Source organism: Gambusia affinis, linkage group LG19 (genome assembly GCF_019740435.1).
Source record: "Gambusia affinis linkage group LG19, SWU_Gaff_1.0, whole genome shotgun sequence".
In the NCBI taxonomy this organism is placed as follows: Eukaryota; Metazoa; Chordata; class Actinopteri; order Cyprinodontiformes; family Poeciliidae; genus Gambusia; species Gambusia affinis.
This window is the reverse complement of record NC_057886.1, coordinates 20,228,161-20,246,352: the sequence shown is the minus strand read 5'-3', so window position 1 is coordinate 20,246,352 and position 18,192 is coordinate 20,228,161. Positions and strand designations below refer to the sequence as shown.

At 39.3% G+C, this 18,192-nt stretch overlaps 1 protein-coding gene across 2 annotated transcripts in view; it reads right to left on the bottom strand.

Annotated features, from left to right (window-relative positions):
* Positions 1-2,198: 2,198 nt before the first annotated feature.
* Positions 2,199-18,192, bottom strand: part of adgrl1a (adhesion G protein-coupled receptor L1a) — a 111,926-nt gene continuing 95,932 nt past the window's right edge. Inside the window, exons 20-26 of one of the 2 annotated variants that reach the window (XM_044099664.1) lie at positions 18,032-18,123; positions 17,767-17,935; positions 16,502-16,657; positions 14,214-14,310; positions 10,807-10,929; positions 8,531-8,548; positions 2,199-8,427 (exon numbers count right to left, since the gene is read on the bottom strand). In XM_044099664.1, coding sequence (XP_043955599.1) covers positions 7,514-8,427; positions 8,531-8,548; positions 10,807-10,929; positions 14,214-14,310; positions 16,502-16,657; positions 17,767-17,935; positions 18,032-18,123 — 1,569 coding nt within the window. In that variant the 3' untranslated portion in view covers positions 2,199-7,513. The remainder of the gene's footprint in view (positions 8,428-8,530; positions 8,549-10,806; positions 10,930-14,213; positions 14,311-16,501; positions 16,658-17,766; positions 17,936-18,031; positions 18,124-18,192) is intronic. The other variant, XM_044099665.1, reaches the window with a different exon arrangement.

The following is an 18,192-nucleotide window of genomic DNA, read 5'->3' as shown; positions in this document are numbered from 1 at the left end:
GCATATAAATAATCAGTCCATGGTTGCATCTGTGCATCTGATTGTTTGTTCACCGAGGCCCCCAATGAAGCTCTTTGAATTACTCAAAAATAAAAAAAATGTCTTCTTAATGCAGATGATCAAAACTGTTGCATGAACAACAGAGATGCTCTCCCAAGTCAAACTCAGCTTTCAAATCTTTTGCAGTAAATCCAAGTCAGGTCTCAAATCTAACAAGTAAAATTAACATTCCTAAATCGCATCAGTCATGGTAAGAGTTTCTGTTGATCCTAAATTTAAATGATTAACCGAAAATCCTTATATAAAACTAATGTACCCCTTGAATGTGTCTGGCTAAAGAACAGGGCTTTTCCAAAAAACAGGCAAAAGGAGCAAAATAATTTTAGAAATCGGTCTGCTAAGAGCAAACACTGAAAGAATATGCTGAACGTCTACAAAAGGAGGGAGTTTAGTGAGGAGGGGGGGACACAGTCCCAAAAGTAAGCACAACAGCAATTAAGATTACTTTATATGCGGTGAAAAGAGAACCAAACAAGGAGAACGTAAATATAATTATCAGGACACAATGCTGGGTGCAGGAATAAAAGTATGAAGCCCAGGAACAAGAAGACCTGACTGAAAAGTTAGCAGACCTCAAGAAATTATTCATATTTTGCTTAAACGATCTGGAGGATTATAATTCTGTCTGGGAGACATATCATTATTATCATCATCATGAAATTAGAGGGTTTGGAACTATTTAATAGCTCAATATACTCGCTGAATAAATCAAACAAGTCCTTAAACAAGAGAACAGGCACATCTGTGTCAGAGCTTATTTACTGCGTCTTACTTACTGTAAATGCTGCTCAATGGTAAAAACAGATAAACTCAGTGGCAACGAACTATCACCATACTTTCTGTGTGCAATATTGACAAGCAGTCATCTGTAAATCATGCACTAACACAGAAGGGAGAATAATAGTCATTAAATCAAATGATGCACACTTAATGGCTGAATGTGAACCTCTGATTGCATGAATCTTTTCATGAGACTCAGACCTCCAGTTCCAATCAAGTCTTCACCCCACAAGTTAAGACTCAAGTCTGTTTTTGTGACTGAAGTGCAGCTTGAGCCTCGAGGCAGATTTGAATTTCCAGTCATTTCTGATCACTTAGCAAAGAACCAATTTTAGATAGTAAAACTGATTATTAAGTAGCAACTTTTCTTAACACAAACATTAGTGTTCACGTTCTTTGAAAAAAAAAAAAACATCAAAGAATCTAAAGGAAATAGTTTGGCAGGCATGAAATATCTTGTTAACATTAAAAATGTGATTTCAGAAGGAAAGTTACTCTAACGAAGTGAGTAATTAGTGGCTTCGCAAAAAAAATTCCAGTGAGAATAGAAAGTGTTGAAGGTTAAACTGGAAAAAAAATAATTAAAAATTAAAAAATCAATGTAACTGACTCAAAAAAAGCTTTCAGACTTTTTAAAAAAAGTAAAAAATATTTCAAGACATTCTGTTTCCTTGACAGCAAAATTTAAGGAAATTACATCTATATATCTAATAGGCTGCTGCTCTATTTTTGGAAACATTACACCATAAAATCCAGACCCATTACTCTTCCCACTTCAGTTTATAAAAGTAGTTTTAGTGGATGAAATATATTTTATTTATAAATCTGTAAAATATATGTTTGATCTGGTTTTGACCTTTGCGTGATAAACTGGGCTCATAAAACGACTCAAAAGCCACCAGCTGTGCTTGTGCCACTCTGTACAGAAAAGATTGAACTCTGTCCCAAACCTGTTGTTGGTAACAACGTTAACATTTCTGTTGACATTTAATGCAGCCAGAAATCAATGAGGAAAATCACCAGTTTATATTTGTTTTTGGAAAACAAAGGGAAAGATACACAAACTCTTCTGAAATTAATTTTATCATGTGGCAGCGGATTTGTTTTCAAATATTTTGAAGAAATCATGTAAGTGACCGAACATCATCTAGCTCATATTCTCTTAGTTACAATTTGTTGTGGCGAATTATCTGGATATCAGGCATGTCAGTTTGATTATTTTAATCCAAAAATAAATAAAGAGATTATTAGTATTATATTTTAGAGCCAGTTAAATCTTGAGAATGTGAAATATAAATAGGCAACTGTTAATCTTTCATTTGTTTTTTCAAAACAGCTGAGTGATTTCACAACCCAGTTCTCTAACGCCAGAGCATGGAGCCACATCCCGCCTCACACATGAATGGATGGAGGCATAATTTCATAGATTTTCTCCCCCCTTTGACAACTTTAAAACATGAATATGTTGAATGGATATATGGCTTCTAATTTGCAACAAAGAAAAGTATCGTATAATACAAATATTAAGGAGAGTAACCAGCCAAACACTCGAGGGGACATTGGGTGTTGTTTGTGAGCATAAAGTTTCTTCATTGTTTTGCCAAGTGTTTTAATATTTATCAGTAATGGTAAAAAAAATAATCATCTTACATCCATTGGATTCTTTATTAAAGTAAATAAATTACATTTCTCTTTAAATATTTAGCAATTAGCTGCAGCAGTTTAATTTTTGTTTCCCAGAGTAAAATCAATGAACGGGAGTTTGACAACTGACCTCTTCCATTGTATTTTCACTTCCTGTATGATCATCATATGTGCAGTTTTAGCTTAAAGTTAACTTTTATTATGGCCAAAACAAATATTATTGTAAGAAAACTAAATGCAAACCAAAGGTGGGTGGTACCCGTTTGCATTTAGTTACATTTACATTAGCAACATGATGAAACAAATGTACTTCTAGGAACAGTTTTACTGCAACATGTTTTCTTTATACCTCAGTAATATTTTGAAGTAATACTACTCTTACTTGAGTACAGTTTCTGACTTCTCTACCCAGCCTGAGCTACTTCACTGAAGGACAAGCAAACACATTTGAACCAAAAATGGACCAGATGAGTAATACTTTTGCGTCTGGTAAGACCTCTGGTTTGTAAGCAAACTACATTATTCTAATTACATTTTTCAATCAGCTGAGACTGTTGTGTCATTAGGAGGTCAAGTGAATACACAGTAAACAGTGGACATTGTCATCTGAAGTACTTTAGCCTGTTTGCCCTGTTCTAACCAACTGCAGGTATTGACTTTAAAAGTTTTATGCTGTGAAACATTCAGATTTGGAAATGAATGTTTATTCAGCTCAAATTTCTTATTTTGTAATATTATTTGCAAATTTTTTTTAAATAATTTTATTATCCTGTGTACCAGAACATGCACACAATTTGATATTTGTTCTGTATGATACAACACCAGCACTTTTTACTGAATATTTTTTATTATTCTCACTTGATTTTATTTTATTATTATTATTTATTAAGATGACTATTACCACAATTGGCAAATTGCAGGTAGAGTGGGTTTGTTAGAGAGTGCTTTTGGGTAGGGTGTTTATTAGATCTCCAGTTATTCTCAGGATATTTTAAAGTATATTTTCAGCTGTCTGGTATTCTCGTTCCCTCTTTTGAGAACACATTTCTTGATGACAGAAATTAAAATAAGTCTTACTGCAATAAGAGACAAGCCATAACTATTTTTTTATGTTAACATATGTCTTTTAATCTCTGGTCTTCATAAGGGTCACAAACACCTGACAGGATTTAGTTCTTCGTTTCTAAATACCACCCCACTCATCAGAGCACCTCGCCTTTACACTTTAGTTCATTTTGACAGCCTTCTGATGTTGTCCCTGGTTTGTCTTTTCTCAGGCCACGCAGGCGGTAATGTCTATGTGGAAAAGGGTCAGCTGTATGTTCACACAGTACAACCCCGGTGAAATCCCAATCTAATTAAAGACAAATCAATCCCACGGCTGTCTCTGCTTAGCTGCAGCACTTGGAAATCTCTGTGTCAACAGCCTGAGATCCTACGGTTCTAACTATTAAAGCACACGTGTTAACTTTGACATTGGCACTGAATGGGAAATGCATTAGACATCTGCAAACAAAGACCAAAAACAAGAGGATGGAGAATGGTGAATTCTCTGTGGTAAATTAGCACCCACAGAGTTATTATTGTAATCAGAGATTTGGAGGCTTATGAACGGCAGCGTAACTCCCATTGCGTGAGACACTACCAGACTCTGTCCAACAGCGTGGGCTGCACACCTTCTGCAGCATAATCACTATCATTTACCGGAGCGACGCCCTCCTCTGTTTATTGAAATATTAATCTGGGATAAACAAAGCTTTCAACAAAACAAATTAACACTCACAAAGAGGTGCTGTTCTAATGCAGTCTATCGAGATAGATATTAAAATGCAGATGAGTTTAGCAGGAAAAGAAGAGGAGCAACAAGAATTAACGTAAGCAGACCCAAGGTGATACAAATTCCTATTTTCCTTTGAGGGGATGGCTGGGGTTCATCAGTGCAGTGTTTCTCTGCTGAGATCAGCATCAAATACAGCAAATGAAAGATGGTTATAATGAGAAAAAGAGGGATTAAGGTAATGATGGCAATCTTTTTTTCCATTTACTACTACAGCTGTGGAATAACTTGTTCTTGCTCCAGTCCTGCACTCAAAAAATACATTCAGTGGTCTTTGTTGCTGTGCCACAGGATCTCCACTTCAGCGGTCCATCACCATGGAAAACCAGACCACAAGAGCAAATCTAATTTTTTAAACCTGTAATCACTGAGAGTTCACAAGTTCAGTCGCGAATCCAGGTCATGTTTAATCAAACGAGTACCGCAGACATTCCCCCTACAGCTCAAGTGATGATACCAGTGGCTCCTTTTTTAGCTTCATTTTCCTCCACAGCCAGTACAATGGTACTTAGGTGAGTAATTAGAATAACCTGAAGAAATAGTAGCAAATCCTTGTAATCCCTGGTCTTTATCTGTCTTTAACCCTCTCTCTCTTTCAGCCCCAGGAGCCGCAGCTAAAAGCTGTCCTTTGGGTTCTCTTCAGAAGTGGGACGTTAAGGTCCCAGCCAAATGTCACACTGTGGTAGACGTGTCTGTCTTCTCTTCAAATTGTGTCATGGCACCACTTGCTCTTTTTTTTTTTTTTTTTTTTTAACTTGCTGCAGGTTTAAAATAATATAGTTTTAAAAAGAGCATTGCAATTAAGTTAGTAGAAACAGAAAATCCAAAACATATGTACACTTTTGAAAAAAAAAAAAAAGATAAAAGAAGGCAGACATTTTTAAAAGGTCAAATGGATTTTAACGACTGACAGGAACTCTTTATCATTTGATGGCTAATTTTGCTTCACATCAGGTGGCATATTAGAAACACTCCTCCCAATCAGTCAATCTGGTTTGTCATTTTCATCTTCTAGTGGCACCTCCTGTCTCTCTAGGCACTCTGACTCTTCCAGTCCTCCTCAATATCTACTTGAGGAGGAGGAGTAACGGCAACTTTCACAGATGAGTATCTCGCCTTGTGTGATTTGCATTCAATTCTTGTCACGGAAAAGAAAAGCCTGTAGAAGTTGTGTGCATGATACAGTCTCACACTTGGAAAAAATAAATCTGACACAGCACACAGAGTTACATTCACACTTACATGCACACGGACACATGCTCACTGGAAAATAATGAGTTGTCACATACGGCTCTGGAGTAATGCTGAAACTATCTTTAAGAAACAGCAAAATGCAATATTCTCTGACAGCAAAACAAATGTCATTATTTTACATGCTAAAACCCATGTTAAAAGTATTTCATCTGGTTAAATCTTCCAAATAATACAAGAGCAAAACTGAATCACTTAATGGATGCAGTTGGTCACCCCACAAAGCTTCAATGTGCTGGTGAGCCACAGAATGACATTTGACAACATCTATCTCGCTTGCCCCACAGCACTATCTCCCCACTGCTTTTGGAAATTCGGCGTATAAAATGTCAAAGGTTAAAAATTAACATGTGATGGATTTCAATCACATAAAAAATTGTGCCAGTACATTTATTGTTTGATTTGTTTCCCTTTTAGATATGAAATAAAATAAAAAATACAAAAATCTTCATCACGTTCTAATCACTCTCGCCTTTTTGTCTGATTTTCTCTCTCCATTGAATCGATAAGGAATTTCATGGCAAAACAAAAAAAGAAAAAAGGAAAGAGTGAGAGATTACGGTCCGGGGGAGAGAGATAGATAGAGTGTTTCATCCAGGTCACAAAGCATTTTTATTCTTTTCCTTCAACAATTTGTCGTAGTACAAGAAGTAATTTTCATAGTATTTATTATTTTTGTTGCTTTTGATCATCTGGTGTTTGTATTTACATAATAGGAATAAAGTAGATTCATGTGTGGTTTTTCTATGTACACGGTTATACCAACTGTCGGTCAGTGTGTCTGCGACGTCTGCAGTCCTGTTTGCCACAAGAACACACAGAAAGTCCGTTTCACTCTAGGCTCTAACAGCAAAGTACAAGGGAAGTGGGGCAGCAATGTGCATTTGCAGCCCCGGGATTTAGAAACTGAATACTCTCTTTAAACAACAGCAAGGCAGTCATTTAAGTTTCAAAGGCCTAAAGCAAACAAACACAGAAAACAGCGGAGAGCGTCGCCCAGTCTCATGGGTGTAGGCTCTCCAGCTCTGGATGGATGATACAGCACCTCCTCAGTCTCTGTCTCCACCTGTTCTCCACTTCTGTACACTTGTGATTCACAGCGAGACTAAATGAAGGCAACTACACTGAATCAGCTCCCACTGCCTGCTTGGAGCAAAAGCTTTTGCTCCCTTTTACTTAAATGGAGTATTGTCTTTGCCTTTTTTTTTGATGTTCAGAAACAAGCACTTCAGGATGCATGTGTGTGTGTGTGTGTGTGTGTGTGTGAAACAGAGAGAGAGAGAGAGAGAGAGAGAGAGAGAGAACAAGTGTGTGGTGTGTGTGTGTATTTGCCTTGTAAATATTCTACTTCCTGTTCTGGCTCAATAAAAGATATTTTTGGCAACGATAAAGAGTTTTCTGTGAGACATTTTAGGTAATAATAGTGTACAATATTCCCTGTATGCACAGCTAACTACCCCTATCAAATTATGACTTTAAAAAAAAGATCTTAAGATGGTAAGAAAAGAAAATGAGACAAAATATAAAACAATATCCTCATCTCCTGAGGCAGGTCTGAACACATACATTTCTTTTAGCAAAGTTTGAAAGTTTTGAATTATCCAAAGGTAAAGGGGGGAGTGGATTGGTACATTCAGAGTGCTGGACTTGGCCTTAGGGTACCAAAAACTGGGGTCGCACAGAGGCATCAAAAGCTCTGATGAAAAACACCCATCACTCATATCCAGACGATGGGGGAGAGTTGACAATAAAGGCTGCATCAGCAGAGTCAGCTGTGACTCCCCCAGAAGCTCAGTCCGTTTTCTCATATGTAAGTTAAATAAAAGTTCAGAGAAATAAAGGCAACCAAATAAGCAGAGAGTGGAGACACATGAGAAAGAGACCGCTCAAAGGAGGCTCTGGCCGTTACGACAGTTTCCAGCCGCCTCCTTCAGGCTCCAGTCACAGGCTGGTGACCAGTTGCATCTGTCCGTCTCCCTCAGTGTGGGCGGGCTCCTGAGCCTGGAGTCCCTCCCCGCTGGGTCTTTGAGGTGGGGCCTGATAGAAGGTCTGCATGGGGGCCCCACGAGAACCGAGAGCAGGCCTCCCGGAGCTGTAGTACAGCTCTTCAGGGGGCTGAGCTGAACGCGGCACGACCTCCAGCGGCTCAGGACTGCTGTCGGGGTAGGGAGAGTCCCGCAGGTTGGTAATGCTGGTGTACAGGGAGTCGTGGGCAGGTGAGTCTGGTGCTCGATTGTCTCCCTGCCCACCACCACTCTGACCACTGTTGCCGAGGCTCTCTGTAAGGTCGGCCGTGTAGCTCTCTGACTCCTCTGGATCGCTCTGGTAGAGGACCGACTGAGCGCGCTGCAACAGCAGGGGCTCTTCCAGAGCTTTATAAAGCAGCTCTACATCCTGAGGTGTTCTTTGCCGTCCGTCACTCAGAAAGTCATCGTCCTCGTCCATGCTGATGGAAGGCTCTGGTCCGCCTGCAGTTGTTCCCCGACCCACTCCGCAGTGAGGATGTCCCCTAACCAGACTGGCATACGTTCTGTCCCCAGCGTCAGTTCCACCTCCTGCAGGTCCTCCGCCTACACCGCCTCGCAGGTTGTTATGGACGAGCTCAGAGATGATCATTTTCTCAAAGGCTGCGGCATCAGAGAGGTTTCGCCGGGTGCCTCCGCCTCCCAGGGTTTCTGAACTACGAGGGTTGAAAATGGGTGGAGGTGTGTCTCCGCCACTACCGCTAAGAAAGTCACAGCTGCCGCCACCTCCACCTGCTGGCCCACTTCGCATGGAGTAGCTGTTGTTGAAGTTACCATTTAGCGGAAGGGTCTCCATTCCACAAGGGTCACGGGGCTTAGAAAGTGTACTCTCTGCATCCAAAACAGGCAAACAGATTTAGCATTATTTTTTTATGGTGACATTTCAGATAAATACATAAAAAAACAAGGTCAGGGAAATATTAATTATACTTACTTGGGTCACGGAAAGTTCCTACACATCCCAAAGAAAAGCATGTGGAGTGAACAGACAAAATGAGTGAGAGAATCTCTTGGATAAAACAAAAAGAACCGTTTTAAATCTAAGAGAAGTGAAACAACTGATGGCATGAATCCACTACAGTCTGTTTACATCTTTGTCTGAATATTTCCAACTTTTAACAAATATAACAACACCTTCTGTGTCGCTTTCACATATTGCTGTTAGGATCCTAATATCCTAGGATATTACATTTGCCTATATCCCTCTGTAAACATGCCTCATCACCATGATGCTTAAATTTTCATGGTTTATTGTTATCTATTCTAACACATTTCGAGCTTAAAAGAAAGCACATCCCTAATTTTCAATGTTTACTTCGAAGAATAAAACATTAAGCTCAACGTCTTTTCCTGACTCTGCTGAGGGCTGTTTGAACCGTCTTCTGCATATTTAGACTTTAGACACCGACCACTTGCTTTGTGCTAAAAAGAGCATTGAATAAAACAATAACACCTTCATTTCTAACTTTTTACAAGTGCCTAAGTTCTTCAGCACAAAATAAATGATCTTTGGCTCCCAGGCCTCCTCAATTTCTACAAGAGAAGAATGCAACGCTAGTGCTGAGTGACAGACTGGATGGAAAAACATTGGAATACACTGTAGCAAAATGCTTCTTGATAACGCTAACCAACAGTTTCACACACATAGATTAACTTTAAGTTCAGGGTTAGCCTGGAACTGTAGCGACTGCCATGAATTTTTTCACACCAGAAAAGTGTGTTGTGCATTTCCAATCTGTCCAGTTTGCCCTGTTGTTCCTAAGTAACAACAGGGCAATCAATTGCCTTCAGCTTCAACTGAGTGAAATAATAACAGTTAAATAATAACCTTTGGTTAGATATTTGTCGTCTGGTCCCCATGAACAACACACACATTTTAGGGGGATTTACAGAGTAAAATTGCTTACAGGGTTACTAGAAACCTTTTTTTTTTTTTTTTTTTTTTAAATTATGAGAACCTCCTGGAAATACTGCAAAAATACGATTTACTCTAACAAATTTTGAGCTGTTAAAAGCTGTGATCTATTATTATTTTTTCCCCAAAATATCATATTAGCTTTTTGATCTCAGGAACAACAACATCTATAACTCTTGTAGCTGCTTTTTGTCAGCATACATCCAAGCACCCAGTTGGGTTCTGGTAACCTTGAAAACGGATGAACAGATGAAAACTGTTTACTAACAGCTTTCAAGGATGAAAACTGTTAGTAAAATATACAGTGGTACATAATTTACCTGAATTTGTTTTTTTGTTTTTTTTGCAGTGACAATTATTTTATGAACTATACCCCACAAGGAAAAAAACTATGATTTCTTCACAGCAAAGAAAAAGCCACAGTTGGCTGGAAAGCATAAAGTGTGTTCATACTTAAATTTTAATGGCGTAGTTTGACTTTAATCAACGGTCTTCTTTGGTGGCGGCGTGGGTAATTAAACATTCTAATGAAGTGCTCACTACGTTCCCTACCACTCTTTTTCAGAAAATGACTTGGCTGCTAGGCCTGTGGCTATCAGGCTTGATACATTGTGCAGAGAGGCCCTAAAATATTTAACAGGAGCTCCTCCTCAAACTTTCACATAGTGAGTGATGCACAGCGGTTGCAAACTAAGCCATGAACCGGAAGCACCAAGTCACAGTTTTCATTTAACATTGTAAATATCTGCACATTTGACTAAATCTGTGGCTACAGGCATCCAAAAAGAGGAGAGCAGCTCCCATGATGAACACACATATGACTGACCGTCATCCAGATGGACCGTCGCCCCCCCCACAGAGATGATCTGATCCTTTTCTATGGACACCGTGATTTGAGCCAACTATTTTTGCTGCTCGGGAACTGGAAAACCTTCCTAAAAAAAGCTGGCAGTCACAGCTGTAGCTAAACTTCTAATCAATTTGTGGCTGTTCTCGTGAAGATTCAAGATCTGACCAGATGGCTGGTTAGGCTGTAGGCACTGTTTGGCTCTGTTCTGCTCAGCCTAGTGAATCCGTCTGACAGCTACATAGTCTGGGGAAAGAGAAAGCACACACACATACAAGGAGAAGCCTCCCACACACACACACACACACGCACACCCACGCAAACCCTCAACAGCAGCGAGTGTGCATCTACTACGTCAAACTACTGACAGCGAGAAGGATGGCGAGTTGAGCTCATATTGTGCTGTCAAGATTGTCCACACCGACTGAGGTGTTCATGAGGAGCTAACCTGTGGAGTTGAAGACTCCAGGTGAGGGCGGGGTGAAGCTTTCAGCCAGCAGAGTGTTGTAGGGTGAAGTACCAGAGCGGGTCTGTAACACCGGGTTTGTCAGAAGGTGGTTGCCCATGGTCGCTGCAAAGCGCAAACATTTTAAAAAATGAGCATAACAATAAATATCACTGTAAATTGACCCTAAATGCATGCACACAGAAACAGAGCACCCAATCGGTGTGCCACTGAAATTCAGACTCTAATAGCATCTGAAATCAGAGGAATAGTAACTATTTATTCAGATGGGGTTATTTTCTCATGCCATTTCTTTACAGAGTAAAACATTTCACAGTATTCCCTTCAGTTTTTTCATCTGCTGATTGTAACCTTTGAGCAAAAAGAAAAATGAAAAAAAAAATGAAAGGAAGGGCACTGTTTGGGGGATTGTTTTTCTTTTCTTCCCCTTCCACCTTTGGTTCATGACGATGTAGTCAGATGGGGGAGAACAGTAATGCATGCCATTATGTAGGCTACGGGTGCAGTCATGGAAACACAGTTAATTTCACAGTGAAATGTGAATGCCACTACAAGACAAATATAATTCAAAGAAATGGCACGCTGAGACTGTTGTATAATGCCCATGTATGGCTCCAGCCTGAGGCAACTCGAACAGAAATGCCATGAAATTAAAAATAGGACAGCATGACGGAGAGTCGTCCAAGGCAAAGTGCAACCTTCAGGTCCCCTGCCTACCGTTCATCACACAGCGAGGAAGAAGGGGATTCTAAAAAAGCAGTAAAAAAAATGCACTCACACACAGCTATTTATTTGTCATTTCCCCTCCTGCTACACTTCCTCTGTCCATCTTTCTGGCAGGCTGCACAAGCCTGTCTCCTGTTCATTCTCTGGCTTGCGTTGCTGCGATAAATCCACCAACTTTTTCTCAGTTCCTCGCGCCAGGATTTCTTCAAGCATCACCAAATTAGTCGGGATTAGCTGTCTGTGCGTACCTCCTTATGGGAATAGCTTGTAGAGAATTAAAGAAAGTAGCTCAAAGTGTAAAGAAAAGTAGGGCAAGGGGAAGCATGGGATGCTCTCAGTCAGTGTATAATACATTGCTTTTTTCTGGACAGATTACTATTGTCAGGAAGAGACTCTGGTTCAGACGGAAGTGCATAGAAGAAATCAAAGAGATCTTAGATGGCAGCGATAACACATCTCTCCTCCAGACTCAGCCCTGTAATTATTTCTCCATGATAGCGTCTTACACTATACATGTCTCCCCAGATGCCTTCCTCTTTAACTTTCTGCCAAACTTCTCTCAGCCGCACGGAAAATAAAGGCTTCACAGCTCATTTGTTTGTGTTTGACAGCACATCATGAAGTGATCCACATAGTACGTCTCCTCCAGGTCTGGTGATTGCTCTATTGCGACAAAAAAACCCCTCCAGAAACCAACAAACCGAGCCACACAAAGAAACAGACTGACATAGACACCTCTCATCTATCTAGCTCGCTCGCAACACACCTCGTCCTCACCCCCTGCCTTGCTCCTGTCTCTCTCCTCAATTAGAATAATTACCCCCTGTTCGCTCACGCGCTAATCAGTTCATTAAAAACAAAATGGATGAAATTAGCATAGAGAGAGATGGCTGATTTAGCAACTGCCTCAGTGTCATGATCAACATCGACCCTCCCCACCTTAAAAAAACGAGTCTGGAACCTGAGCAAACCTAGATCATCTCAGTGCCACTGATTGCAGCTGCAGTGACGCCGCCATTTGCAAAAGGCTGCGATAATCAGCGATGCCGGCGTTTTATGTGTCTTTGTTATGCCGGCCTGGAAAATTCTTTCAACTTTAGTTAGGAAGACATTATAGGAAGCTAATTTAGACAACTTGGAAGCAGGTTTAGAAATGTTTCTGGTACCAGTATGAGCTTTATTTAGTAGGTTAGAGATGCTATTGACTTCAAAGCAAGTCAATAACATAGACTGGACATGGACTGCTTCATAGCAACAATACCCAGGTAAGCTGTGACATCAAAATGATTCCAACTTTGGATACTAAGGGGTCTAAAGTAGTTTTAAAAAGTACCACCCATACCATGGAGTACGATTAGCATAACTCCAAATCCTTGTTGAAAGTGAAACTTATCTACTCTAATTTTTTACTCTCCACTCACATTGAACTTGTATGATTTACAGCATTTTCTTAATTAAATCAAAAAAGAGGTTCTACATGACAATCACAGCAAATCGGCAGTTTCTGAAAATCTCAGAGCAGCTTGTTGGACAACTACAACCCAGTCATGTCATGTGCAATATCACTTAAATCACTTATTGTCTCCATTCTCAATAAATTTAGCCTTTTGAGTTTAAAAGGCTAACTTTATTGAGATGTTGTCAAATGAGTGGCTGGTTCAATATTTGTTTTGAACAATTAAACAAGTGACTGAAAAATAGTCTGCTGCTAAAGACCAACTATATGTAGGTTCACCCAGATCTGTTTTTAGCACTAGTGGCCTTTATTCACTTATAGCTTGACAGGAAGAGCAGAAGAGGTGGAAGAACGTGCAATAAATGGCCCGGGGCCAGGAATCAAACCTGGGATAGCTGCGTTGAGGACTGTAGCCTCTGTGCATGTTGCTCTTGTTTTACCACTGAACCATCTGATACCATCACCTAGATCCGTTTTCACAGAACATCGTGCATTTCAGTGTGTATCAATTAAAAGTCAGTTTAAAGATGAATTTGTTTGTTTTTGAGATGCAACTCTTTTCAGTGCTGCTATCGTATCAGTGTCAGAGGAATTTGTGTTTACACAACCCTAGAAGGAAGAAAGAGGACAGAAATCAACTGCCTCACTATGCCTCTTAAATTAACTGCAAAGAAAATACGGTTAAAGAGAGGCAATGTTCAATGATTTTTTTATGTTGTAATCATGTTGCAGTTTGGCAAGAGTATGTCAAAGCCATTCCAACGTTGCCTCAGGAAGCAAGACAAACAGGTAAAAAAGCAACATAAAAAGCCTCCTTTCAGAGCAGAAAGAAGCCAAGCTCTATATATTTCAGCTGTTGCTTCAGGACATTACTGACTTGCAGCTGCTGCGAGCTTCACCTAACTGAAACACAGCGGGTTGCGAAACTCACCATCCAAAGAGGAAGTCTTTGACCGTCTGTTTAAACTTTTGCTGCTAATAATCACTATTTGCAAATTGCATCACTAAATAACCTTATAGCAACACTAGAAAAGCATGAGCACACATTTCATCATCCTGCAGACAGGAGTGTGAACACATTTACTGTGAATTACAATATTTTTTCCTCTGCTGTGTCCACTCTTGGTCAGTTCTGCTTTAGTGCATTTGTGTTTGCAAGTATTTAAGTGTGAATAATTGAAAGGGGGTGAAAGAGCGAGGGTCTCACCACGGTTGAGCGTCGGAGTGCTGTTTATATCTCCTGCCATGAATGAAGACTCTGTCTGCTTTCGAACCGTGTCGTTCCACATCCTACGGATTCGACTCTGGGGGCAAAGCAGAATGCAGTGAGTGGCAGATGACACACATTTGTCCCATTTACATGATGCAGGCCATAAAGCAAAGGTTAATAGGCCAAATTAAATTATTGTGGTGGCCAGGCCTACTGGCATACTGTCAGTCTTCTGTCATTGTTTCGAAAACAGTAATATTCCCTTGAATAAATAAAATAAAACTGAAGTAATTATTTTTTGGACCTAAAGAGGAATGTTCAATGGTCAGCACTCAGCTAGAAACTACAGAAAAGGCCCAAAATGTAGGTGTTGAGATTGACCCAAACTTGAACAAGGAGAGACATATAAAGACAATTACGAAGTGGGCCTTCTATCACCTGAAGAACATTTCTAGAATTAAGGGGTTCATGTCCTAGCAGATCTTGAGAAACTCATCCATGTGTTTATTTTTAATCACATTGATTACTGCAACCAACTCCACTGGTCTGCATAAACAGCCCATCAGAAAACCTCGGCTGATCCAGAATGCTGCTGCTTGTGCTCTCATGAAAACTACAAAAATAGAGAGCATCACCCCAGTTCTAAAGTTTTTACACTGACTCGCTGTAGCTCAGAGAATAGACCTTAAAATGCTTTCTTGTTTTATAAACCAACTTTGTCTTGGTACCAAAACACACTAAAGACTTGTTGTTCTTGTAGCAACCTTCCAGATCTTCTAGATCTGATTTCCAAATAATTGCTTCTTTTTTCATTCAAACCAACTTGGCCCTGTGTAAAAGAATAATCACTGTTTTTGTTAAATTATGAATTGCCTATTATAACTAAAGATTTTTGTGGTTCCTCACAAAGGCCTGGTTACTTTCTGACCTGTATAATCAAGAAATCACATTAACAGAACCTTTCTGACAGACTCTTTGTAAATGCTTGCTGCCAGGGGTGGCAGAACCAGTCATTAAGTTTAGAGGGCAATTTCATTTTCACATAGGGCTGGACTGGTTCGGCTTTTTTTTCCCTTAAGAAATTAAATCATTATTTAAAAGCTGAGCTTTTTGTTAACTCAGGTTACTTTTGTGTAATATTAAACACTGAAGATTTGTTAAATTTAAATCTGTAAGATAAAAATATGGCACTCAATATTTTCCATGTTGTCTCCATATGTATCCAGAGGACACATTGTATGTACAGTATGCTGTAGCTAGATTTTTGTAAATCAGTGTGATAGCTGTAATCAAGTCCAGGAGGCTTTGTGTGATCTACAAAGAACAATAGACAAGCATGTCAGACAAAAGAGATTCGGGCTTGGAGTAAAGAGGCGTGCAACTTTGCCACATTATCATGGTGGGTTAATGAGCTCGAGATGCGCAAGATGTGATTGCAGTAGCTGATACAATTGTTGCATGTTATTACATTTTGGAAACGCTTGTTTGCTGATTGTAAAGAATACTCGGCCATGTTTGTTTGTGTCTCATGTGTCTCTCCAAAGATCACAGCATGAACAGGATTTCAGCAACTCCTCTGTGATGGTTTCTGCATCTATATAAATACATGAGCTTCTGAAGATATCTTTAAATGAGTCATCTCTGATGTACAGCACTGATCTGCCAACACATTCCTGAAAGGTAGCAGAGAAACTTTCAAAACAAACTGCGAATATGCAAGCGGATCAAACAGGATTGTTTATTTGTAATGATGCAAATGGTGATGTAACACTCTTTATTCCCCTGTCCTACTGGAGAAATGTATTACCGTGGTGTCATTTTAAATTTATATATCCTGATATACAAATTACTGGAAAAAGTAAGTTATTCTCCGGAAAACGATCTGTGAATCATAGTAAATAATCAAACCTCTGCACATACAACACTTTAAGTCTAAATCTTACATAACGGAGCTCCCGCTCTTTGTAGCATTATTCTTAAATAAGGCTAAAACTATTTAGCCTTATTTATTTAGCAATGACTCTGCTGAATAAAATTTTTATCTTTTTTTTTAAGATAAAAAGATTTTTATTCAAATGACTCTATTGGATAAAATAGAGTCATTTGAATAAAAATCTTCTTATCTTTATACTCCACAGAAACAAAACAAATGGATGTAAAGTCATTTTGCAGCAAAGACAGATTTCCTTCCCGTTTCCTCAATGAGAAACACAATTCGATTATCCAAAAGGTGTGTACAGACGTGTGTCTGCGTGGTTTTGTGACTGAGTGCGTCTCGTCTGCACCTGTCTGTGGGCAGCTGCGTGGCGAGCTTGGCTGCCGCTGTAGTAGCGGTTGTTGGCGCGCAGGCCGGAGTTCTTCAGGGAGCCGTGGGAGCTGTTGGTGGAGGAGCGGCTGCAACAGTAGGAGTGACGCAGACATTTACTGTACTCCTTATGGACCTGCAAGAAGGAATAAAAACAACACCAGCAAGGTGAGCGGGTTGAAGGAATGATTCATGAACTGAAAAATATAGTTTCAATAGGCTGAATGCAAGCTGGGTATTTCATTCAGCAATTTAAAAATGTACCAAATGCAATGCATCTAAGCATGAATGATGAATTTTAATTATTTATGCCACTGGACTTAAGAGTTTTTTTTAGATAATTATTAATTAAAGTACCCTATTATTATCTAGACTTTAATTGGATGAAGTGACACCAAACTCATATACACTCTGCTTACTAAAATAATATATGTATATATTTTGCATTTTAACATTTTCATTATGCAATCAGTGTCATGATCGTTATACTACTTTGCAAAAACAGTCAAACCCATTTAACATTTTCACGGCACAGCCACACACTTTTATTTTTTTTTTATTATTTCATGTTATGACCTACAAAAAATAATTCATAGTTCTAAGTGGAATAACCACCAAACAGCTGCAAGTCGTTTCAGGTATCTTTCTAGCAGCTTGATATGTTTAAAAACAGACTTATTTGTCCTTTTTCTTTTAAAACAAACTGATCGTGATGCTGCCACCACTATGCTTCAACACAGGGATAGTGTGATGTTCAGTGTAAGTTTTCTATATTTCATTTTTGTCTCATCAGACCGGAGCAACTGCTACAGCATGTTTGTTGTGTTCACTGGATGGCTTGTGCAAAACTGTGATTATGACAGAAACGTGATTTATTTGTGGCCAAATTTATGGAGTACATGATTAATACTTGTCCTTTTGACAGATTTCTTGGTGTTTATAATAATGCTTGCTAATGTTCTCCAGAGACTCAAATTACTGATGATAGGTGACTTCTGAAGGCAATGTGCTTGCACTGGATTTTATTTTGTACAATTATTACTTGAGTATCAAAGTGGAGGAGGCTAATACAAATTGGCACAATACTTTTGTATTTGTAATACATTTAGTTAACAACCAGTCTATAAAATCTTTCTTTCATTTCACATTAATGTCCTTATAATGTAACAATTCAAACAACAGCAAAATGGGTATTTAAGGTATATGGATATTTTTACTAGACTTTAAAGCGGTTTGTTTTCTTACCTTCTTCTGCAGGGCACAGTGGAAGATGAAGATGAACATTCCCTGGAAGGCATTGAAGGTGGTGAACAGGTAGGCCATGATTACTGTGTTCTCATTAATAAAGAGGAGGCCAAAGGCCCATGTTAGCCCAAGCAAGAACAGCAGCGCAATGGCCCCAAGAGCCCACGACCTGAGAGAATTGGATAAAAACCGGAAAATAAGAGCTCATCTTAGGGTAGTGTTCAACAGAAAAACTGATTGGGGTTATTTAATAACTAGTACTAACTTTATGTTATCCAGACGACTCGAATCTGGCTTGAGTGCTGAAGAATTGCGAATCATTTTATGGAGCGTGATCATGAGGAAGATGAGGTTGAGCTACAACACATGATAAAAGAAGTTAACAAATCCTGTCCACAAATGTATTTGCATTGTTTAGTTTCCCAA